Consider the following 25,433-nt stretch of genomic DNA (forward strand, 5'->3'; position numbering starts at 1 on the left):
CCGTTTTGTGTTATTTTTATAAATAATCTATAATTATTCATATACAACATTAAATTCTTTCGATAAAATTTGTGCCTTAAAAGTCCACCACATGGGGATTCTTTGTTTTCATACTCTGGTCAATTGAGAAGCAGCAAATGGGACTTTATACTCTGGGTCTATACCCTCCAAACTGCACAACTTGTTCAGCAGGGTAACAAAACCTACTTAGCATAGACCCGCTCATAGCCAAATCTTTGATTAACCAATTGACTGCATTAACAAATTTAACATGGGACACTGAAGTATGTTAGAGGTGCTTACCATCAGTGTTCACAGCACCTACATATGTCATCAACACTTCGATAATCCCACTGAGGCAATAAGGATCAGATATTTGTAGGATCAGTCCAGTTGTCACACTTTAGACCTCAGGTTAATTAAAGTGTACACCCCAATGTGTAATATTTTTGATATGTACCTGTTGTGCCAGTATGAAAACGTCTCCAGTTCTATATGTATTGCTTCTTTTGTGCGAAATCCCTGGTGTATTAAAAACTTATGCCATACAATGTCTAAAAACAGGGGGAATGGAGTTTGTAATAGCCATTTAGACCTGATCTGTATCAACGGCTATCCTACATGACCTGCAAAAGACCCCTTCTTCAATTGACCATTTCAAAATCTACACAATTCATAAAATCAGATATGATAAAGCCGATTATATATTTGAATGTGGCAGATACTGAACGGATCAAGATCACACATGACTAGTCTAACATATACAGGAGGCAGAATAGACATCTTGCACCTCGAGTGACCTGCTTATCTGAGGTACACATCACTTATATAAGCTCTGGAATGGCAAAGCATGTTTGCACAATATGCGACTTATTAGGACTATGGCATACTTATAATACATGAAACTGTAGCTGAGGGAGTGACAACCACATTATTATAATGACTGACATTCCATCAGCCACTCCTCAGGCCTACCAATTGGTCAGATGAGTTCAGTTCTGTCCCCACCCTCAGGGATCAGAAAAAAAAAAATAAATAAAAAAAAAAAAAACGCGACTGCATGAGCAGTCAGGGGCTCTACTTTACCAGCAAAGAACTTCAACCAAGATTCTTTATGCGAGCCAACACGGATCTATCTTATGCTTTACTGGACTTTGCTAGAACTCAGAGAGCCAGGTTCAGTATTTTCACTCTAACCACAATTTAATTCTCGTCTTTTGTGACTCCTTCCACCCCCTTTTTTTAGGTTTGTTATTCCTTACTTTAAATGTTTATCTTTTTTACTACATTAAGGTCTTGTGATTCCTTTTTTTTTTATCAATGTCTTGTTAAAACTTTTTTTTTTTTTTTTTTTTTTTTTATTAGTGTCTTGTGTTTTTTTTTATTATTTTTTTTTATGAAACTGTCGTTTGCACAGTTTTACCCTGTTTCCTATGAAAATATTTTAAAATCATCATCATTGCCAATACACCAAGCCATAACTTAAATTATAAAGAGCACTACTACTACTATGTTGTAAATCTCTATTCCGGTCTGTTGCGCAAGTCTGCATTACAGACCAAGTCATAACTGTTAATGTAATCTTGTTCAGGCTCTCAGATCTGAGTACAATAGTACTTTCTGCAATTTAATTGTTTTACGATTTCATGGCCTACATTTTAGTATGCAATTTTCTTTTAGGTTCATGTAACTAAATAGCCTAAGATGTTGTAATATGCATCATGCTTACTGTACCTTTTCTGATATTACCTAAACAAATGTTGAAAAACAAAAAATTAGAGTTACGCTTACCGGTAACGTCTTTTCCAGTAGTCTTTCAGGACAGCCACTATGAGAGATAGACTCCTCCTCTTCCTCTGGAAACACTGCGCCAGCCCATAAATTCTTACTTCCCCTGCCGGACCTCAGTTATATCGAGAATACCTCCGGCCAGCTGGGGAGACACAAGAACACGTTAATAACATATTTATCAAATACTATTATCTTGCTGCGCTCTGGTCTTTGTAAGACTCCCCCCAATTTTCGGGTGGGAACTAGGGCTGTCCTGAAAGACTACTGGAAAAGACGTTACCGGTAAGCGTAACTCTAATTTTCCCTAATCGTCTTTCAGGACAGCCACTATGAGAGGATAAGCGAGCACTTACCAGTTAGGGTGGGACTACAGCTTGCAAAACCTTTCGCCCAAAGGTTTGCTCACCTGCCGATACCAGATCCACTCTGTAGTGTTTAACGAAAGTGGAATAGCTGGACCAAGTTGCTGCTTTGCAAATCTGTTCTGGCGTAGCTCCTGCTTTTTCTGCTTGGGAGGCTGCCATAGCTCTAGTGGAGTGTGCTTTAATACCCACTGGGATTTCTTTCCCTGCTGCTGAATAAGCCTGCTCAATGGCTACTCTGAGCCACCTAGCAATAGTGCGCCGGGACGCTTTACAACCTTTCCTGGCCCCGGAAAACAAAACAAATAAAGAATCTGACCTTCTGAATGCCTTGGTCAGTTCCAGATAGTGTAGGATACATCTCCTAACATCTAAATAATGAAATCTTAATTCCTTCTCACCGGAGGGATTGGGACAAAAAGAGGGCAAAACTATTTCCTGGCTTCTATGAAAGCTGGATGCCACTTTCGGCAAAAAGGCTGGATCGGTCTTTAAAACTATCCGATCCGGAAAAATAACACAAAAGGGAGCCCTGACTGAGAAGGCCTCCATCTCACTGACCCTCCTGGCAGTTGTTACTGCTACCAGGAACACTGTCTTCAGAGTAAGCTCTCTCAGAGAACACTCCTTCAAAGGTTCGAAGGGGGTTCCAGTTAAACTCTGCAAAACTAAAGATAAATCCCATCTGGGAAATGATGGACCCTGGACCGGTCTCTGTCTGGACAGGGCCCTAAAGAATCTGACTACCCACGGGTTGGTAGCCAAATGATCCTCCAAAAAAACACTAAGGGCTGATACTTGACCTCTAAGGGTACTGATGGATAACCCCTTATCTGCCCCACGTTGTAAAAATTCCAATACTGCGGAGGAGCTTCGTACAGAGAAAGAGCTCTCTGCGCACCACTTGTTGAAACGCAACCAGACCCTTTCATAGATCTGGCGAGTTTCCTTCTTCCTACTATCCAGAAGGGTAGAAACTAGCCTCTCTGAGAAACCTTTAGATTTTAACAAACCCTCCTCAGTAGCCAGGCCGCTAACTTCCACTGGTGTACCTGTGGGCATAGGACTGGCCCCTGAGAGAGGAGATCGTCCTGAAGGGGCAAGAGCAAGGGAGGTTCTATCGCCAACCGTTTTAGTACCGAGAACCATGCTCTCTTTGGCCAATGTGGAGCCACCAGAATCAGAGAAGTGTTTTCCATCTGAAACTTCCTCAGAACTGCTGGCAACAACACTGGAGGTGGGAAGGCATAGCAAGTTCCGAAATTCCAATCCTGGCTCAAGGCATCCACCCCTAGAGCTCCCTCTCCCCTTTTTAGGGAGAAAAAACAGGGGGTTTTTGCATTGTTTTTGGACGCGAACAGGTCCACCTCCGGAGACCCCCATCTCTTTACTATGAGATTGAAGACCTCCTGGTTGAGAACCCAATCGCCCTCCCCCAGCTTCTTTCGGCTGAGAAAATCTGCTACTACGTTTTTCTCTCCTCTCAGGAAAACGGCTGAGAGCGAAAGGGTGTGGGTCTCGGCCCAGGACAGAATCTCTGTTGCTAAGGACAATAGGGTTCCGCTTCTGGTGCCACCTTGTTTGTTCAGGTAGGCCACTACGGACGAGTTGTCCGACCGCACCTGAATATGGTGACCCTGAAGCTCCTTTTTGAAGAATCTGAGGGCTAGTCCCACTGCCCTCAATTCTTTCCAATTGGACGATCGAGTCAACTCGTCGTCTTCCCAAGTGCCCTGGGCTAGAAGGGAACCCAGATGTGCCCCCCAACCTTTTCCACTTGCATCTGTGGTTACTACCCGAGAAACCGGGATGAGCCACAGACGACCCTGCGACAGATTTGTCACTTTCCTCCACCACCAGAGGGATCTTTTTACCTGGAGGAGAATATGTACCAGGGTGTCTAGCGCCTCCTGACTGTGGTCCCACACCCCTAGGATGAAGGTCTGTAGGGGACGAAAGTGTAGCCCTGCCCACTGTACTGCTGGAAGGGTGGATGTAAGGAGACCTAGTACTGACATCAGAACCCTTATGGAAACCAGCTGGTTGCTTTGAAGAGAGGCCACCGCACTGTCCAGTTTTTGTACCTTTTCTTTTGGCAGAAAAACTCTCAACAGTGTTGAGTCCAACAGAAAACCTAGATAGGAGATCTGTTGTGAGGGGATCAGGCTGGATTTTTCCAAGTTCAGAAGCCACCCCAGGTCTGTAAGGACCCTTTTGGTTAGATTGAGATCCTTGACCAACTGAGTTGGGGATGCTGCAAACAGAAGCAGGTCGTCCAGGTAGGCAATTACACATACCCCCTGGAGCCGAAGAAAGGCCATGGCTTCTGCCAGGACCTTGGTAAAAATGCGGGGTGCAGAGGATAGCCCGAATGGCAGGGCCTGAAACTGAAAGTGTATTGTTTCTCCGCCCAGATCTATGGCAAGGCGTAGAAACTTCTGCGAGGCCTCCGCTATGGGGATGTGCAGATACGCGTCCCTTAGGTCCAGAGACACCATGAAACAGTTGTGGGGCAGGAGCGCTTTTACTGAAAAGATCGATTCCATGCGGAATCTCTTGTATGTCACTGAAGCGTTTAGAGGCTTTAGGTTCAGAATCAGCCTGAACTTCCCTGAGGGTTTTTTTACTATGAAGACGTGGGAATAAAACCCCCTTCCCTCTTCTGCTCTCGGGACCTTGCGAATAACGTCCTGATTCTCTAACTCCCTCAGAGCTTCTAGCAAGGCCTCGGCCTTTACCCTGCACCTGGGTAGATGCGTGACAAGGAGCCTTTGAGGGGGTGGTCTTAGGAATTCCAAGAGGTACCCCCTTCTTATTACCCCTAAAATAAATTGATTGGGGGATATTGCTTCCCACTGTGGAAGAAAGGCCCCCAGTCTTCCTCCCACTGTAGTTGGACTGTCACTGGGTTTTACTGGGCTGGATAGGAGGGCGAAAAATCGCCCCTCCTCTGCCCCTGCCTTTTTGGGGCCAGGTTTTCTTTTTTGACTCTGGTTTAGGGGTTTCCCTACGCCCCTGCGGACGAAATCCCTTCTTTGTTGGTACAGGGATTTTCCGTTTGAGAGGAAAGGACTTTTTCCTGTCCGCTGTCCGGTCTAGAACCGTCTCTAGCCCTGGGCCAAAAAGGAGGTCCCCCGTGAGGGGAATCCCACAAAGTTTTATTTTGGAGGCATTATCCCCTGGCCATGTTTTTAGCCAGAGGGCCCTTCTGGCCGAGTTGGCTAGAGCCGCCGTTCTGCCTGACATGCGGACGGACTCAGCAGAGGCATCTGCTATATAAGAGATTCCTCGCAGCATAGTAGGGAAGGATGACAGAATGGTTTCCTTATCTGTGCCTGCCTCAATATGTTGCTGGATCTGAGAGAGCCAGTGCTCTAAATTGCGAGCCACAACTGTGACTGCCATTTCAGGCTTAAGATTGCCAATGGCCGAGTCCCACGTCTTTTTAAGCAGGGAGTCAATCCTTTTATCCATGACATCTGCCAAGGCCCCCATGTCTTCAAATGCCAAGTCTGTGTGTCTGGAGACCTGGGAGAAAGCGGCATCCAACTTGGGACTTTTATTCCAAAGGCATGCCGGGTCCTCTGAAAATGGGAACCTTCTTTTGAGGGATCTGGATAAAAAGGGTTTTCTCTCCGGATCCTGCCACTCCTTTTTAACTGTTTCCATTAACACATCGTGTACTGGAAACACCCTTCTTTTTGGCTCGCCCAACCCAGAATACATTTGGTCATGCAGGGTAAGGGGCTTTTTATCCGTCTGGATACCGAGGGTTGTATAAATTGCCTTTAAGAGGTCCTCTACCTCATCAAGGGATAACTTATATCTAGAGGCTTTCCTGGACCCATCCTGGTCCTCCCCCTCTGAACCCTCCTCAGAATCAGAAGAGGAACTGTCTGGAAGTTCCCTATCTGTCCCTGAAGGGCCTGCAACCTCCGCCCCCCCTGTACTAGGGGGTTGGACTGGAGCAGAACTCTGTGCTAGAGGTGGGGTTGTATCCTGGGGAGATGGACCCGTGGGAAGCTGGAATTTTTCAAAAAGGGACCTAAAAGAGGAGAAGGTGGACGAGAGCTCTTTAACTGAAGCTGCTAGTCCTGACTCCTGTTCAGATTCCCTTTCCCTAACAAGGGAGTCAATACAGCTTTTGCACAACACCTTGGTCCAAGAATCCCCTAAAATGTCCCTACAGGAGGCACACTTCCTTCTAGAGCTATGCGTAGACCTAGTTTTTTCCGCCGCTTTCTAAAAGAAAGGAAAAAAGAAAAAACAGAAAAAACAGAGTCAAACGAACGCTCGGGATACAACCCTGGGAGTGCACTAGACCCTTATTATAAACGAAGGGATCTGAGCCTCCCCACCCCCCTGGCCACCCAGGGGGGTCTGCCCCCCCACCCATGATAGAACCATACATTGGGGTGGGGGGATCCTAGATAGAGAGAACCCCTCCCCAGGGCGCTCTTACCTTAGGAATGCTGGAGATAGAGTCGGTCGTTTGAGCCTCGGCTTCCGACATGACTGCAGGTGGCTGCTTAACACCGAGTTCCACGCTGCCTGTGCGCGTTCTGAACTCATCTCCCGCCTGTGCCCGGCCCTCCTATCAGCTCCACGACCCGGAACCGGAAGTCGATCGAGGTCAAGCCTTCGTTTTCCGCCGGATACGACGTCGCCCGTCGTTCGGCCCACTCGGTTCAAGAAAAAAAGGAGGCGGACTGTACCCCCGTACAGGGAAATCATCCGAACGGCTTGCCAGCTGCGTCCCTGTAGACGCGATAGGAGTCCCCCACGACCTGAAGCCGCGCTCGACTTGGAAGGGGTGGCAGTACCTGGTGAAGGTAAGTAAACCGTTCGACCCGTCCGACACACGTTGGGTGCGAACGGTTTGAACCCGGCTTTCAAAACGAAGCCCCTGCTTCTATCCACCGGGCTCTTCAACGTCAAAAAATGGCCACAGCCTCCCCGACTGAACGGCCTGGTTCCTTGCACAGTGTCTCCCCGCCGGAGGAAACACTAATAACTGAGGTCCGGCAGGGGAAGTAAGAATTTATGGGCTGGCGCAGTGTTTCCAGAGGAAGAGGAGGAGTCTATCTCTCATAGTGGCTGTCCTGAAAGACGATTAGGGAAAAATAAAGAATGTGTTAAAATAAGTCATAATTGTTATATGGTTGGTATTACTGCTAAAATATCCGGTGACAGTAACAGGTTAACAAGTAGTTAACTAAACCCAGTGTTGATCGCTCAGTCTGTTGGCAAAGAAATTTTGATCCCATGTGCTGTAAATCTGTTCAGGAGGTGAAAAGTGGCACAAAGTTTAAACCAGCCATTTATCATTTTGCAGAGGGTGGCACAGCATTCACACTGTATACTACCATTTTCTGTAACCATCAGTTAACTTACTTTTCATTCTTTTTGAATTGTGTGTGTACGATTTACTGGCATGTCAATCCCTTATATAATCAGCTACCTTGGGGTTATTGCAAATAACCAATGCCAACTGAAGATCTCACACAAGCGGATCAGTTCAGTCACATCAAAACAGATGAAGTATTCGTCCTTTTTTAATGGGAGGAAAAGTAGGGCTTTCATCCACCAAGCCTTAGGTGTAATCGCTGAATTACCAGTTTAGGAGCCAAGCACTACACACTGATGGTATATTGGAAGAGCAGAAATTTGATCTCCAATTACGGGATGGGCACAGTAGCAGACATCTTGTAGCGTGGACGCACACACGCCTATACCAATAAGCCGACTGGTGAAAATGCCCTCTAATGCGATTCATTTTTGTTTTCTTAATGAGCAAGTAGCTGCGGTTTCATATTTTTGTGATTATGGTTTTGTAAACTAATTACTACAGGGAGCTCCAGGCATCATGTTTGTCATCTAATTGTCGATAGAATAGGGAATATTTGGAACCTCTTGCATATTTTTTTCTTTTGTGCTTTTTTTTGAGGGAGGAGCTTTAACTTGAACAAAATGTAAAAGGCATATATTCCCCATTATAATATATCCAGAAAGCTCATATGTACAATGCAAACATTTTTGGTACATGCATTGCACACAGATGTAATATCTATTGTAGCCCACTCATAATTTATTATATGTATCTGTTCAGGACATAGCACCACACTCCAACGTTACCAAAAACTACACATAGCTGAAGGTAAAGAAATTGTACATGGAAATCATTTACTGTATGGTCAGTTTCACCGCTACAAAAGCGGCAGATATGTCCTTGCAGCCACTGCAACCCACCTGAAGTGAACGGGACTGCCTGCATGGGGATGCACTGAACGCCTTTGCATCCTGTGGGCAAAACACAGTGCTCACATGGGTGTACGCTTAAGTAAGCCCATATGAACAAGATCCAAGTGTTATTTTTAAATTTACTTTAACAGAACTGTCCACAGTATCAGAGGATTAGGGCAAACCATTTACCACTGACAGGGGTGCTTACAATAACCCACTTTTTTATTTATGTAGAACATTTTTCCAAAAAATGAAAAAAAAAAAAAAAAAAAGTTTTCTGTAACTGCTTTTAAAGCCTTAGCTAGAGTTCAGCTTAAAGCCTGTTACACACTAACTTTTTTGGGTTGTGGGCTGAATGAAAAAGAGAAAAGAAAAAAAAAAAATAAATAGCCAACTACTAGGAATGCACGGATACTAATTTTTTTTTTTTTTTTTTACAAATACCGATACAAAAAAAAAAAAAAAGTACTTTCTGATACCTACCGCAACAGTTTGGTTTTCACGTCAGCAATGGTACAAAGCATTGAAAAGTTATTTACAAATGAAATAAACAGATTTTTTTAGTTTTGTGCTTTTTTAATGTGAAATGTGTAAATACATGTGTAAAACATACATGTGTAAGACAGCCCCCCCCCCTCCTGATCATACCAATCAGCCCCCCCCCCCCGCAGCCATTGGCTGCTAGTGCTGATCGGATGTGCTGGTTTTTCCCTGCATGTCCCCTTGATTAGCTTCTGTGAAGGACAGCTGTATACATGGCCCAAAAAGCGAGCAGTCCTTGCTGAACTAACTGATATTCTGACCACAAGTACCCAGCTTAAATCTGCTAATCTAACACTCCCTCTCCCCAGACCAACAATACTGCCATACCAAGGTGTCCGCTTTACTACTTATCTAGAATGCAGACTCTTAAAATGGCAATGGAATAAAATCCAGACAGTCCAGTAGGGACTGGCTGAATTTTGATCCATCTATGGCCACTCCAACTTCTGTCAAATGGGAACGATAGAAAATTTTCCATGATCAGTGGCCTGCAGGCTGTCAGCTGGTCAGTGTATTCCCCACCAGGGTTGCCAACTGCCAGTAAATTTACTGACAGTTTGCAAAAATCTGATTTTTTTTTTTTTACAACTGCCAGTAAATATCAGGGGCTGAACATTTCATGCTGTGTTAACTTTTTAAAGTGTAAATCAAGCAAATTAGTTTGTTATAGATATTGTCAGTGTTTTTTTTTTTATCATGTGTATACTGTTCAAATATTCACTAGTTAGTTTTCAATAGGAACTCTAATTTCTCAGGTTGCCAGAAAAAAAAAGTGCTCCGTCAGTAAAAAATGCTGCGGGAGGTTGGCAACCCCGTTCCCCCACAGTCAAAATACAATTTCTCAATAGAGAGGATTCCTCCAGCCACCTCACTTGTGTGCACAGGGGAATCGTTTTGTTTTAGTCTGCAGGCTGATCAAAAAACACGATCCATGTATGGCCAGTTTAAAAACGGAAAGTGTTACTGGCAGGATCACCTAACACACACACACACCTTTTTGGGACTAGGAGCTGTATCATTAGTTTTTTTACATTAATATTGAAGCAGGACTACTCACGTTGGAGATCTATAAATATTTTTGCATACATTTATGGATATTTTTCTGAATTCATTTTGTGTAGTTTTATATTTTTTCTGAATTTTTTTTTTTTACTTTTTTGTATATATGAGCTTTAACATATGAATTTCATAAGATATATTAATTCATTGCATTAGGCACATTACTATATCACTAATTATTCAAGATGTCTAAGCGAACAGCGCCACACTTACTTTAAATTTTCTCTCACTGGCAGGAGCACCAGGTAAAAAAAAAAAAAAAGTGAAAGCCTCCACATCTAAAGGATCTGCCAATCAACATCCGCCTGGAAGAAAATCACCTGGCTTTTAGGAAAAAAAACTCAAGACCTTCCTCTTTTAGCAGATGATCAAAGCTAGCCACAGCGCCTAGAGGCGATTCAGTTCGCATTGTGCGCTATATAAGTATTTCATTCATTCATCTGTAAACTACACTAGAGGACATTTTTTGGTTTGGTGCTTAAATGAAAAGTTTGAGATATAAAGAAAAAAAAAAAAAAAAATGAAATAGCAAATAAATTACACAACAAAAACCCCTAAACACACACCTTTATTCTTGTCTAGGTGGATGTAGTATTGATTTAATGCTGAATTGACACCTCTACACCAATAAATTATTGATCAATGACTGCTGAGCGTGGATACTGTCAGTCGCCGAATATTCCGCCCTTTCAGTGCTCACTGGAGTGTCAGGCTGTGGAGGGGGCATCAGCATCTGGGTGGATCCCAACATTAAAGTTGGGATCTATCCAAAGTCTCGGCCGGATGAATATTGGGGGGGGGGAGGGGTACACCACTTATCCTCATGAAAATTAAGGCCACAAAAAAAAAATAAAAAAAAATAAAATAAAAGACAAAAGAGCTTCGTCCAGATTTCTCCTTTAACACTTGAATCGCTGGTGCCTCCATGAATGAATGAATGAATGAATGAAATACTTGTATAGCGCACAACGCCAACTGAATCGCCTCTAGGCACTGTGTGCTTCACCTGCCAATACTGTGAAGCACAGAATGAAGTGGATGGGTGAAGAGGGATGGTGTGTGTAGAATCGATGGAGATGGGCACACAGTAGATGAGGGGGTATGGAAGCCCTGCAGTAGATGGAGGTGCTGGAAGCTGGCACAATGCAGAGAGGTGGAGGATGGCATTAGAGGCAGGCTCACACATCACCCCCTACACGTTGCAGCAATCTCTAGCAGCCCACTCCCACCCACACTAAAGAAAGTGGTGACACACACATACTGCAGATCATCTTCCCCGTCTCCCATCCATGCCCGGTCATACGATGGTCACATGACATCCCCTCCCTTAATGGACATAAGTGCGCCCACACTGCCACCCATACCTTTCCCTGTTACCTTAGCCATGCGGATCATCTTCTTGGCGATCTCCAGGTCTCCCTGGTGATTCTGCCCGATCTCGGCTATAATAAAACATGGGTGATCGCCCCCCACCTTGCGACCAGGACACAGCTCGAATTCTAGAGACATAACGGCTTCAGATTCGTACGAACGGCCGGGCGGACAACGAACGGGCAGGATTTGCTAGAGGCTCTCCACAGCTTATATGCAGTCTGTCAGTGACGTGAACCCCAGAGCTGCCGCGCCTCAGCCAATCAAAGCGGTCCTAGCAAACAAGCTCAGTCACCTGACCCGTGCCGCTATAGCCACGCCCAGGAGTGCTGCTTTTTCTGCTTCAATTTATGGACGGAGGAGGGAAGAAAAAGGAAGGAGGCGGGGACAGACGCTGCTAAGGCTTTCTCACTGGAGCGGGCGGAAAGTGATGGTAAAACATAGCGGCGCTTTACCGTCGGTTTTGCGGAGGTTTCCGGCCGCTAGCGGGGCGCTTTAAACCCCCGCTAGTGGCCGAAAAAGGGTTAAAACAATTCGCAAAGCGCCGCTACAGCCGGTGTTGTGCCGAGATCGGTCCCCCCTGGCTCTCGGCTGACATGACATCGGAACTCCGCCCCTCCAGCCCTCTGCTCCTCCCACTCTCCCCCAATACTAATCATCCCTCTACCGCCCACCGTGCGCGTCCCCTGTTTTCCAGGGGAACCCTATTTCAGTACAGACACTGGCAGGTCCCCCCGCGGTCAATGTCACCCGATAGGATGAACAGTCACCTGTCAGTATTACTCCTCCCACATATATATATATAGATCAGTATACACACGTCAGCATTATTATTACGTCATATCATTTTGTCTCATTTGTTCTTACCCCTCCTACGTCATCATTATTATCCCTCCTATTATTTAATATTATTTATTGTTATTTCCTCCTATTATTTATTATTTCATATTATTTATTGTTATTTCCTCCTATTATTTATTATTTCATATTATTTATTGTTATCTCCTCCTATTATTTATTATTTAATATTATTTATTGTTATCTCCTATTATTTATTATTTAATATTATTGTTATCTCCTCCTATTATTTATTATTTAATATTATTTATTGTTATCTTTTCCTATTATTTATTATCTCCTCCTATTACTTATTATTTAATATTCTTTATTGTTATCCCTCCTATTATTTAATATTATTTATTGTTATCTCCTCCTATTATTTATTGTCATCTTCTCCTATTATTTATTGTTATCTCCTCCTATTATTTATTGTTATCCCTACTATTATTTATTGTTATATCCTCCTATTATTTATTATCTAATAGTATTTATTGTTATCCCTCCTATTATTTATTATTTAATATTATTTGTTACCCCCTCCTATTATTTAATATTATTTATTGTTATCCTCTCATTATTTAATAGTATTTATTTTTATCTCCTCTTATTATATATTGTTATCCCTCCTATTATTTAATATTTATTTTTATACCCTCCTTCTATTTAATATTATTTGTTATCCCTCCTATTATTTATTGTTACCCCCTCCTATTATTTAATATTATTTATTGTTATCCCCTCCTATTATTTAATAGTATTTGTTATCTCCTCCTATTTATTATTTATTATCCCTCCTATTTAATATTATTTATTGTTATCCCCTCCTATTATTTTTAGACACTGGAAGTTCTCCCTGCAGTCCTTATTATTATTATTATTATTATTATTATTATTATTATTCCTACCACCTATTTATCTATCTATCTGTATATTCATAACCATTATCATCTCTTCCTCTTATTTTATCAAATTTTTGATTGCCCCTCCTATTATTTTATATTTATTGTTAACCCTTCTATGATTTTACATTATTATTACACCTCCTATTATTTTATAACATTTTTATTATTGCCCCTCTAATTATTTTATCTCATTTATTATTACCCCTCCCGTTATTAATATATATTACTCTATGCATACTGTATTATATATTACTCTCATCATTATTTATTATTACACCACCCATAATTTTATATGATTATTAATATTACATTTATCCTGATTGATATTATTGATCACACCCATCATCATCATTCATTGTTAAACTCCCTGGTATTTCCTATTCTCTCCACATTCACATGTGAGCTGAACTGTCTAGGACTAGTGATGGGATATAGCAGGGGGGCTGAGGAATTGCATTAAAGAATTAAGCTTTGGGAATAAACAGAATAGACATAAAGAAGGAATTCCTATAGTGAGTGTGATGGTTGTCTTGACATAAAGTTGGGGGAAGTTCATACAGAGGTGTCAGGTTGGGGCTCAGAGAGCACCTGAGTCACAGGATGATGTGATGTCACTTGAAGGAGCAGGAGTGCTAGGGTCACTGGGACACTGGACACACTGAGGTGACTGGGGACATTGGAGACACAGGACACACTGGGGCCACTGAGGACATTGGGGACTTTGGAGACACTGTGATCACTGGGGTCACTGAGGGCATTGGAAACCCTGGGGCCACTGGAGACATTAGGGACTTTGGAGACACTGGGGACATTGGTCACACTGGGGTCATGACACACTGAGGACATTGGAAATACTGGGGTCACTGGGATCACTGGAGACATTGTAGGGTCTAAAAACTGTTATTACTCACCCTGGACTATCTTTAGCCACAGGAAACAGAGGCATTGCTGATTTGGTTTCCCCAGCTTTTCAAGGTTAAAATTAATTCAGACCCCCCCCCCCCCCTTCCCTGAGTGGCCATCACCTGTGCCATCCCAACTAAACCATGCTCACCCTTTTTCCACTACCTGGACTCATTCTGTCCAAAGAAACTCACAGATACATAGGGCTTACATTCTGGTTTGTAATAATAAACAAACATTTGGATGGTCACAATTTTGCTCCAAGGGTTAAACTGCTTTCTGTTCTCTTTTCCTGACTGCTACGCACTCAGCTATTGCATACCCGCTGTTCCATCTCTCCCCTGACACTGGCATTTCAAATGTTAAAATCACTTGTATATGGTTTCATTGACTGTTCTACTCTTAGATACACCATCCATCATTCTTGCTTCTCCCCATGGATCCTTTATGTTCAGTGGAAACAGATGATAGCAAGCTGCCTATTGCTATCAGATTTGGTTCCACCCCCCCCCCCCACTCACCGTGGCTTCCACTGCATTTCAAGGGTTAAAGTAACTTGTATATAGTTTCCCCACTTTGTATTGACCATCCTCACTCTTCCTTCTTTCCTGTGTCCCTTTCTGTCTAGGGGAAACGGATTCTGATAGCAAGCTGACAATTGCTATCAGATCTGGTTCCCCCTCCCCTATATAACTTTCAAGGCACTTCACGGGTTAAAGTCACTATTATATGGTTTCTCTGCTCTACTCATTGCATTAATCATCCTTCAACTACCATCACTCCAAGTCAGCGCATACAGCCATTTAACATCACATGTGCATGTATGTGTGATGCTATAATGGCTCACATACATGTCATGAAAGTGAAGGGCTTGCATTGTGGCATCTAGATAAGCCATAATCCAACTCGCATCACTACAAGGCAGCCATATAAGATCACACCTACATGTATGTACGGTGCTATGACTCACATACATGTTACAGGTATGTGAGGAAATGAGTTTGCATGTGGCATAAAGAGGAGCCACAATGCAACCTCCATCACTCCAAGTCAGCCATATAGACATTTAACCACACACATATTGTGTGATGCTGTAATGGCTTATGTACATGTATGTAAGTAAAGAGTGTGGACTGTGGCATGCAGAGAAACCACAATGCAACTGCCGTGGCTCCAAGTCACCCAGTTAAAGATGTTGTAATCCTCGATGGGGAAGTTCTATCTATAGGTAAGCCTATTATAAGGCTTACCTATAGGTACACTAAATCTCTCCTAAACGTGTGCTGTTTATTTATTGTTATTTACCTTGTAGTGTGCTGATGATGTCATCGGCGCATGCGCTGTGAGGCAACGGCGCGCCGTCCCGTGCGCATGCACAGGAGTGATGTCACGTGACTCTGGCCAGTCACAGAGCGGGATTTCGTGGCCCCGGAAGGAAGACGGGCGAACATGGATGAGGCCTCCAGCGGGGACAAACCGGGCTTTTTTTTTTTTTTTGCAGATAAGTGGCACATAATGTGCTAGTATGCGATGCTCCAGCTATTCTAATATCTCCAGCTATTTCTGAAGCCGAACAGGTAAAAATAGAAATTGTTCTACAATAAAATTTATACCAGTATAAAAAATCCCTCATAGATGTGAAGTCACAATTTGTTTATTGTTTCACTGCATTGATACAACAGTGATGACAAATTTTCACTGTGTAAATAAAGTGATACCATGACCTATTTGTTATAGCATATTTCTCTGAACCTACTGAAACTAAATCACTGTGTGACGTTAATTGTGATGTAATTAAATATATTAATATATCTTCTATGTTATATATTATTTTTCTTGAATTTTATATTGCATACCTGTATACAACTCTATCCCAGTCATACATGTGATGCTATTAGGGTTCCCACATTTCCCATATTTCATGGTACATGTATACATTCTATGTAGTAATCTGGACTTGATTAGTGTGTTTCCCTGTTTTTTCAATCCATGGTCTCTTTCTTGCTCGGCATTATGGTGGTAAAACTCTTGGTGTCATAATAATTTTCCCACGCTTTTCACACCAGCGGTGGCTGGTGAAGTTTTAGGATGGGGGGGCGCAGGACCCCTCCCATTTCCCGTAAGTCCCACCCCTTATAGAATCCACCCTCTCTGTCCCCTGTATTCCACCCATAGTGTCAGGAGTATAGATCTCAACATCACAGGAGGAGAATTTTATACACAGTGACTGTCACACACAGGCAGTGCTAAATAGGAGCAGTAAGGGTTGCTTTGCTGTATGAGTTTACTTGTGCATGTGTATTTTTGTTTTATTTCTTTTTTTTTAACAAAAAATGTTTACGTTTTGAAAAAAACATGTCTGTGCACCTATAGTTACGTATGAGGCTGCATTAGATTGGCACAGTGGCGGAAATTTATGGGCACAGTGGCTGCATTTAACACAGTGGCTGTGTTTGATGGTACTGTCAGGAAAGGTTCCCTCCTCTGGTAATATCTATCATTTGGCGTGCAGTACTGATGTCCACCAGCAGGTGTCTCCTGGCAGTTTGGAACTGTCAGAAGAGCTTTTCCCTGCTGGTATTTTGTGTCATCTTTGGGCCACAGTACTGGCATCCACCAGTGGATGGATCCTGGCAGTGTGGAGCAGGTATTACTTTCTGCAATCTCGCATCCGCTGACTTTAATAGCAGCTAATAGTATAATTGCCCGGCACGTGCATACACACCTTGCCCTGGTATTGTCCTTGTGCCCTAGCCTGCAGCCTTCAGCCTGCAGCCTGGATCCTTGCCCTGCATCCTGCATCCTGGATCCTGGATCCTTGCCCTGCAGCCTGATTCCTTCCCTCCTGTAAAAACAACAAATAGAGAGGTGCCTCTGGGTGCAGTAGTTTTATACAAGTTTAATAAACATCAAGATGTGCACTCGCATGCAGGTCCGCTGATAGAAATCATTGGGCCCCCTACAGCCCACCTGATGGGCCCCCTTCAGCCCCACCCCTGGTCCTGGCCCTGGTCCCTCCTTCAGCCCCACCCCTGGTCCTGCCCCTGGTCCCTCCTTCAGCCCCAACCCTGGCTTCTCCCCAGTGAGTTAGGACACACAGGGGTCTCTCAATATAAGGAGTTAAATCTCCCCCATCCACATGACAGGACAGAGGTTCGCCCATTATGAGTACACTGTTCTCAGGACACACAGGGTGCCCCCATTATATGAAGTACAGTACACCTATGCACACATTTTCTATCACTGTACACCTCTTCACACATGTTCTGTCACTGTACACCTCTGCACACATGTTCTGTCACTGTACACCTCTGCACATATGTTCTGTCACTGTACACCTCTTCACATATGTTCTGTCACTGTACACCTCTACACACATGTTCTGTCACTGTACACCTCTGCACACATGTTCTGTCACTGTACACCTCTGCACACATGTTCTGTCACTGTACACCTCTACACACATGTTCTGTCACTGTACACCTCTACACACATGTTCTGTCACTGTACACCTCTGCACACATGTTCTGTCACTGTACACCTCTACACACATGTTCTGTCACTGTACACCTCTGCACACATGTTCTGTCACTGTACACCTCTTCACACATGTTCTGTCACTGTACACCTCTGCACACATGTTCTATAACTTTACACCTCTTCACATATGTTCTGTCACTGTACACCTCTTCATACATGTACAGAGCAGCAGACCAATTTGTTTGACATCCTGCTGGGAGGCAAAAATATGTAGATAGCAGTGTAGGAGAGGCTTCCATGGTGCTGTTCTCACTGACACAAGGGACATGAGTAGAGATGTGAGTGTAATGTGAGCAAGTTACACATGTAGGCTACTTGCCGTCGGTGCTGTTAAACTGAAGCCAACCCCTGCCCTGAGTTTACTTACTGTTCCCGAAAGTGTTCTCCTCCTCCTTTCCAGCCTCTGAGTGGCGCCTGCCGCTCCTCACCTCTCTGGTGGTCAGACCCATCTCGTGCTGGGTGGAGAAATATATATTTTTTTCTTTCATTCTCTGTTCACATTGCCCGGGCCCCCCCCCCCCCCCCTGCTGGCTGGGCCCAGTACAACAGGGCCAATTGTACTGGCTTATCAGCGGCCCTGCTGACATGTAAAAGTAGATAGGCAGGCATGGTATGCAAGTCTCGATTGACGTTTTCCCAAGAAAAGTATAATCAGTCCATGCTGTATGCTTGGAACACAGCATACAGGTGGCTCAAAGGTTGTGTACCAAGCCTCGTTCTGAGGCCGTCTTCCGAAGCCGACGTTTCCATCATACGGAAGCTTACGGACTAACAGCCTGGATAGATGGACTGATTATACTTTTCTTGGGAAAACGTCAATCGAGACTTGCATACCATGCTTGCCTATTTACTTTTACATGAACTTGTATAAAACTACTGCACCCAGAGGAGCCTCTCTGTTGTTTTTACAGTCTTGGAATGCGGTTTTGTTTCTACCTAACGGCTGCCCTGTCTGCATACCCCTGGATTTAGTTCTTATTTGGACCGGTTCTTATATAGATTATTTGAGCTAATAATTTTATTTGTTTACTAATATTTCAATAACCAGAGATATATTTATATATATATGAGTGCACTGGGAGATATTTACAGGGATGGTTCTGAATTTTGCACCTATACTTGCTATGTTCCTTCCATCTTGTTCCCTGTCTGTTTACTCCTGGCTCCCCATTTGCTGATTCCCTGTTTATGACCCTTTGACTCTATGACCCTTTTTTTTTTTTTTTTTTTTTTTTTTTTTTGGAGTTGTGCCAAACTCATTAGTAACCCCCCTCTCCCCAACTGTTACCTCAGCTGATAGCAATCTTCTATCTCATGACTTGACCCAACCCAATACACACTCTAAATACCTTTTTCATGATAACATTTATGGAACAATTCACCAAAGCATGTAGTGTAAGGGCCTGCCTCAATACTTTCAAATGCTATTTTGATTTTTTTTAACACATTAATTTTCTTGCTATGTAATAGTAGAATGTCAAAATGTGCTTCCATTTTGTTATTATGACACTTCTTACCTGTCCGGTGGGCTGCCAATAGTGTAACTAAGGAGGGGCTTCACAAAGTATCACACATTATTTAGTCATTCAGCTCTCAATCAAGTGTAGAGGGTTACCTCTCCTAAACATCCCACCTCATTTTTTATTAAGGGCCCATCAGATGGGGGGGATGGGGGGTTAGGACTCTCATAAGGGGACCTTATACTTTAGGCTTTAAATACTCATTTAAAAAAATGTTATACTAATTTCGTCCAAAAATGTGGGTGTCTAATCTGCATGCAATGTTGATTTGTAAAATTACTAGTTTTTTTTCTTGTGTCACTACACAGTGTCCTTCAACGCAACAGGAATGGCAGACTGTGGCCTCCCACTTTGCCATTTTTCGTCAAGTTGTGCCTTTTTCAGCAACAGTGCAAACCCAAGTTCAGAGTGAGATGAGGGGACAGTCTCTTCTTCAGATAATCTTATTATGTTGTGGGTCTGCTACACACACACACCTTCTTCTTTTTGTTAACTAATGTGTAGTACATTACTGATCTAAATCATGCTCATTTTCAGCACCCTGGCAGGAAAATGGCATGATTGTCCAAATTTACACATCACTGTGGGTGCTTTTTACTAAAGGCACATCCACTATGCACTACAAGTGCACTGCAAAAGTACACATGAAACTGCACTTGGAGTGCAAAGTGGAGTTGCCTTTAGTAAATCGCACTCCTTCTCAGCACAAACTCAAATTTCACTACAAATACATTTTAATCCCAATGAAAAAGGAAGCCAAAGATTGTTGAGAATTCAACTTTTTAATACAAGCACATTCATATGTGCGTTTAGTAAAGGTTTTTTTACAACAAACCAAGATATTTTGGGTATCCAAAACCCAGTTTAATCATATTTATTTTTTACTTGTTGTTTTTGTGTAAACAGGCATGTATCAAACCGTAAAATACAGAACACAGGAACTTACAAAGTTCAACTTGGAAAAGTGAAGACAATATCAGACATGAGTATGTACAAACTGGGCTGATATTGCCTTCATCACATGGGGTGTGACCCCTGAAAAATACAAATTTGGAAGATGCACACGGTGTATCAACATGTGCTATCTCCCATCATGGGGGATCAATGTACATGCTTTGGGGCTGCAACCCCTTCATCTCAGACACTTTCCACAAAACATGTACATTGATCCCCCATGATGGGAGATAGCGCATGTTTACACACTCTGTGCATCTTCCAAATTTGGAATTATGCAAAATACAACATTTTTTTTTTAAAAAAATCAAAAATAAAACCCTATCTAGTTTTTTCGTTTTCACACTCTCCCCAAAACATCAGTGATGTTCTTCATTTTATTTTTAACATCATTGATGTTTTGTTGTACAATTTCTAAATCCCTATTGCACCCCATTATCTCCCTGATCAAGATCTGGGCACTTTCACTGGTAAAACGGGAATCTTCTTCCACATCACCTAGAAAAAAAACAAACACACCATGTAATCCAAATATGGTGATATACATTGATGAGCTTACCGGAAGCTGTGTTCTCCGACACTCACCTGTTGTGGTGACAATTTGGCCAACCTCCACGATCTCTCCTTCTTCCTCCTCCTCCTGCTCCTGCTCCTCTGTTTCTTCTTTTGGAAGTTTCCCTTCTTTGGGAGGGGTGTGGTCCCTGGTGTCCTCATACTTGCCGAGTCTTCTCTACCCTATGAGAATGTAAACAAAGATTAATTAGCACACAGAGGCCATAAATAGGAATATGAAACATTGCTTGGAAGTGTTGTACAATTGTTTTTTTGGGCCGAGTTACAAGGTGAGAACATTATTGGGGCCACTTCGTTAAGCTGGAATACTTCCCTGCAGAACGATGTTTCATGCGAACGAACAAAACCATGACCTTGAAAGTGGCCATTTTAAAATGCACAACATGAAATCAAAGCACGTGGAGCATGTATGCAAGCAAGAATAATCATATGAACACACGACAACTACTTACTTTTTTTAAGAACACGCCTGATCCTTAGGTACTGCTCGTGCTCCCTCAGTTTCAGGTCTGACCAGCGTTTTCTCAGTTGATCCTTGGATCGGCGTACCCCAAAATTCTTCAGAAGACTCTTCACAACTTTATTCATGATCTTGGCCTTTCTGATATTTGGGTTTGGGTAAGGTCCATACTTCCCATCATAGTCGGTCCTGTTCAATATGTCAACCATCTCCAACATCTCTCCAAAAGACATATTTGAGGCCTTAAATCTTGTCTTCCTGGATCGGGACGTTTCAGGCTCCGGGCTTTCCTCACCCTCCTCCTCGTTAGTGGAACTATTATTGCGCACCTGCGTTCTCTCCGCCATGTGCTCTCCCCACTGCGCGGGAAGCGAAGGGGCAGGGAATAGTCTGGAAAGAACGTCAGGGGCGGGCGGAGTTTATCGCATGCGCACTGTATATAAAACGCCACACATGTGTATCGTCCGTACGATCTGGGAGGAGAGTGTGAGTCACGGACGCGGCGAATGTCGAAACGAAGGTTACATTTTTAACTTTGTGCTTCACTAGACTAGACTGCTTGTATCTAGGCTGCTGTTGGGACAAGATTAGGAGGGATTTTAATTGCATTATTAGTATTTGAGGGTTTGTCTTGTGTTGTGTCTTGCAGACAAAATGGACCCATTCAACAATCCCAACTTTATGGGGCTATTCCCCGAGCTCTACATGGAGATGCCCTGCCTGTGGCAGTTCCACAACAAATTTTATTATGACAGATTAAAGAGGAACGCAGCACTGGAGAAACTGCTTGCTTTGGTGCAGATCAGGGTCCCCACGGCAGACATGACATATTTGAATCGCAAAATTGTGGCCATGAAGCTTACATATTTCAGGGAGAGAAAGAAGCACCTGTAGTCCTTGAGAGCAGGAGATCCAGATGCTGTTTATTACCCCAGGATGGTGCACTTTGACAGGCTGCATTTTCTGGTAGACCAGGGGGTACCCAGGCCACCACTCTCCAGGCTTCCTCCAAGGCATCCTTCACCCCCAGCTGAGGCTTCTGATGTACAACCTGGGCCTTTCAGGCAGCACCATGTGGTGGGGCCCAGCTTGAGATAGGTATTGCATTGTTGAACATATTTCTTGTGTTACATTTAATGATGTTAACTAGATGTTCTTATTGATCAGTAAGTTGTGATTTCTCAAAGTGGTTTACATCTCAATAGACAGTAGTGACCAAAAATGATTGGGACGGGAAAGAAAAATGCTGGTGTCAGAATGATAGTCTGTTCTATTTGGTAACAGTCAAATGGCAAAAGCCAGGAGCACAAAATGTTGTGATTGATGATCAAAAAACTAAAACTATGTCCCCTTTTCATACACAGGAAGACCTCAGTCGGGGGGAGGCTGTGGCAAGTGGCAGCCAGGAGGTCCAACAACGCCCTCCTTCTTCTCCTGCCCCAGCTACCGGAGCCCAGCCACAGCCTGGAAGGATGCCTGGTGGGAAGTCACAAAGGAAGACCAGAGAGTGATGGCCTGGGATGAGTCTGGTGTGCCAGAAGATGCAGCCTCTTCAAGATCACCATCCTGGGGACAGAAATGTCATCTGAATTTCCTGCTCTCTAGGACTTCAGGAGCAGACTTCTCTCCCTGAGATATGTACTCCTCAGGCCACCAATTTTTTTATATGTCATTTAGTCATGTCTGCCCTGGGGGCCAAAGGCTGCACCAAAGTTAAGAAGTTTCTCCAGTGCTCTGTTCCTATTTTTATTTTTGAGCAAAAAAAATAAATTTTATTTTTGTTTGATGAAATACTTGTGTAATGTGTTTTCCTTCAAAAAGTAGAGTTTATTTGTGAGCAGGCAGGTACATTTCCAAAATACAAAGTGAACTAAATAACAAGGGGTACCAACACTAAACAACCTCCTGTAGATTAAAAAAGCAAAAGAAAATCTAAAAAATACAATAATGTTGTTGTTGTAAGTTTACACCCAAAAAAACATCCAAAAAATAAAAAAAACATTGTGTAGATGTGACTTAAACTAAAATTGTATTGCTGAAATGGTTAAAAAAGAGTAATGAAATCCGTTCGTGAGAAGTGTGTGTGACTATGAGCATCAAAAGAAGTTGGTTCTTGCAGCATTGTAATGAACAAGAGAATGCGCTTGATGAATGATTTTTGAACATTGCAGCGTGACGAATGTGCTATATCGCTTACGAGCAGTAGTTTTACCTGAACGAGCGCTTCCGTATCGGAATTTGAATGTGAGCATGCGTGGCACTTGGTCCGATGAAAATGCTCTACACATGATCGGATTAGGTCCGTCAGGCCCAGTTGGTCGGGAAATCTTTCCAACATGTTGGAAAATTGGGTCGGACGGCGATTCGGACGGAATCAGTCCGATGCATACCACACACAGTCGGATTATCTGACGACACGGTCCGATAAGACTCATTTCGACAGATTCTCCGACCGTGTGTACAAGGGCTAAGACAGGGAGATTTAAAACGACAGTTTGTTCAGCCTGTATTTTCCGCACGATCAGACGTTTTAGCATGATCGGCAGCCCCAGCTAAACAAACCACCTTTGCCATCAGACACCAGCCTACCCAAATGTATGTATCCACATCGGCCATGTCAACCTCAGTTGCAGCCCAGTATACGCTGCTCCCAACCAAATACTCATATCCGGTCTCTGCTCCCTGTACCTATCATGCATTCAACCCACCTGCATCTTCTCTGCTGCCTACAAACCCACAAGATCTTCCCCCAGCTACTGTTACCTCTTCTCTGCCATATCCCAATCCTCCTTTCCAGTCTGCTGCACCCCTTGCCTACAGCCCTGCAGTCACCTACAGAGCTTCAGTGGCTAAACCAAAGAAAAAACAAAAATTTTTCCCAAACAAAATGATCCTGCCATTAACCCAACCTGCCTCCACACCCACCAATCTATCCCAGCTTGAAGTTAGGTGCCAGCATTCCAGCCCGAGGTACCAGCGTTCCAGCCGAAATCCCGGTGTCTGTTTCCCAGTCTGAGGTTGTGAGGCCCGTTTCCCGGTCTGAGGGTGCGTTGCCCGTTTCCCGGCCTGTGGCACGTGCTGCCCAGCCTGATGAGCCTCTATCTGCTGCCCAGCCTGATGTGTTCCTGCCTGCTGCCCAGCTTGATGTGCCTGCTGCCCAGGTTGATGTGCCTGCTGCCCAGCTTGATATGCCCGTGCCGGCTGCCCAGCCTGATGAGCCTGTTGCCCAGTTCGATGTGCCTGCCACCCAGCTCGATGTGCCTGCTACTCAGCTTGCGGTTCCTGCGCCTGCTACCCAACTTGACATACTTATTGCCCAACCTGATGTGACTTTGCCCGCTGCCCGGCTTGATGCCATGGACTTTCCTCAGCAACGGCTAGTTGGAGCATCTGGAGGTTGCTCTTTCAAGGGTGGGTACTGTCAGGAATGGTTACCTCCGCTGGTAATATCTATAATTTGGCATGCAGTACTGAGGTCCACCAGCAGGTGTCTCCTGGCAGTTTGGAACTGTCAGAAGAGCTTTTCCCTGCTGGCATTATGTCATCTTTGGGCCGCAGTACTGGCGTTCACCAGTGGATGGATCCTGGCAGTGTGGAGCAGGTATTACCTTCTACAATCAGGCATCACTTGACTTTGATATCAGCTAATAGTATAAATACCCGGCAAGTGCACACACACCTTGCCCTGGTATTGTCCTTGTGCCCTGACCTGGGACCTGTTTATCTATGAGCCTGATCCTGATCCTGGACATGAACCCTGTATCCTGTATTCTGAACCATGAACCTGTTTGTTTCTGTATCCCTGGATCCTTGCCCTGTAGCCTGATTCCTTCCATCTTGTTCCCTGTCTGTTTACTACTGGCCCCCCATCTGCTGATCTCCTGTTTATGACCCTGGCCTGGCTTGACTACGATTCTGGTACTCCCTTTTGCTATGTATACTGGTTGGATTATTATCACTGTTTGATTGTTCAGTCTGTTCACTCTGTATTGGTGGTGTGTTCACATTTATATGCATTTACTTTAATAAACAAATTTACTTTCACCTGTTTATGTCTAGTCCACTCTGTTGCAGTCACACAGTTCTGGTCACATCTGGTTTATGACAGTGGCTGCATTTGATGGGCACAGTGGCTGCGTTTGATGGGCAAAGTGGCTGCATTTGATGGCACAGTGAGTCTGCAATTGATGGGGTTTTTTTTCAGAATATTTCAGTTTGTTTGCACCCCACCAAACATTTTGAGCACCAGCCGACCACTGGGACAGAGTATACAGCACTAGCATTACAGGACAGTACTATACAGCCCTAACATCACAGGACAGAGTATAAAGCTCAGCCTCAAAGATCAGGGTATATAGCTCTGCCTCATAGA

At 43.7% G+C, this 25,433-nt stretch overlaps 1 protein-coding gene and 1 long non-coding RNA gene across 2 annotated transcripts in view; one reads left to right on the forward strand and one right to left on the reverse strand.

Moving 5' to 3' along the window:
* Positions 1-11,590, reverse strand: part of NANS (N-acetylneuraminate synthase) — a 49,551-nt gene extending 37,961 nt beyond the window's left edge. Inside the window, exon 1 of the mRNA XM_077475383.1 lies at positions 11,376-11,590. Coding sequence (XP_077331509.1) covers positions 11,376-11,507 — 132 coding nt within the window. The 5' untranslated portion in view covers positions 11,508-11,590. The remainder of the gene's footprint in view (positions 1-11,375) is intronic.
* On the forward strand, positions 1,041-25,105 carry LOC143974223 (uncharacterized). Its single transcript, XR_013272184.1, has 2 exons — positions 1,041-1,176; positions 22,426-25,105. It is a non-coding gene; the product is annotated as an uncharacterized LOC143974223 (long non-coding RNA).
* Positions 25,106-25,433: the final 328 nt, after the last annotated feature.

The sequence above is a fragment of the Lithobates pipiens genome, unplaced genomic scaffold, assembly GCF_037356315.1.
Source record: "Lithobates pipiens isolate NorthernLeopardFrog02 unplaced genomic scaffold, aLitPip1_a1.2 Scaffold_13, whole genome shotgun sequence".
NCBI lineage: Eukaryota > Metazoa > Chordata > Amphibia > Anura > Ranidae > Lithobates > Lithobates pipiens.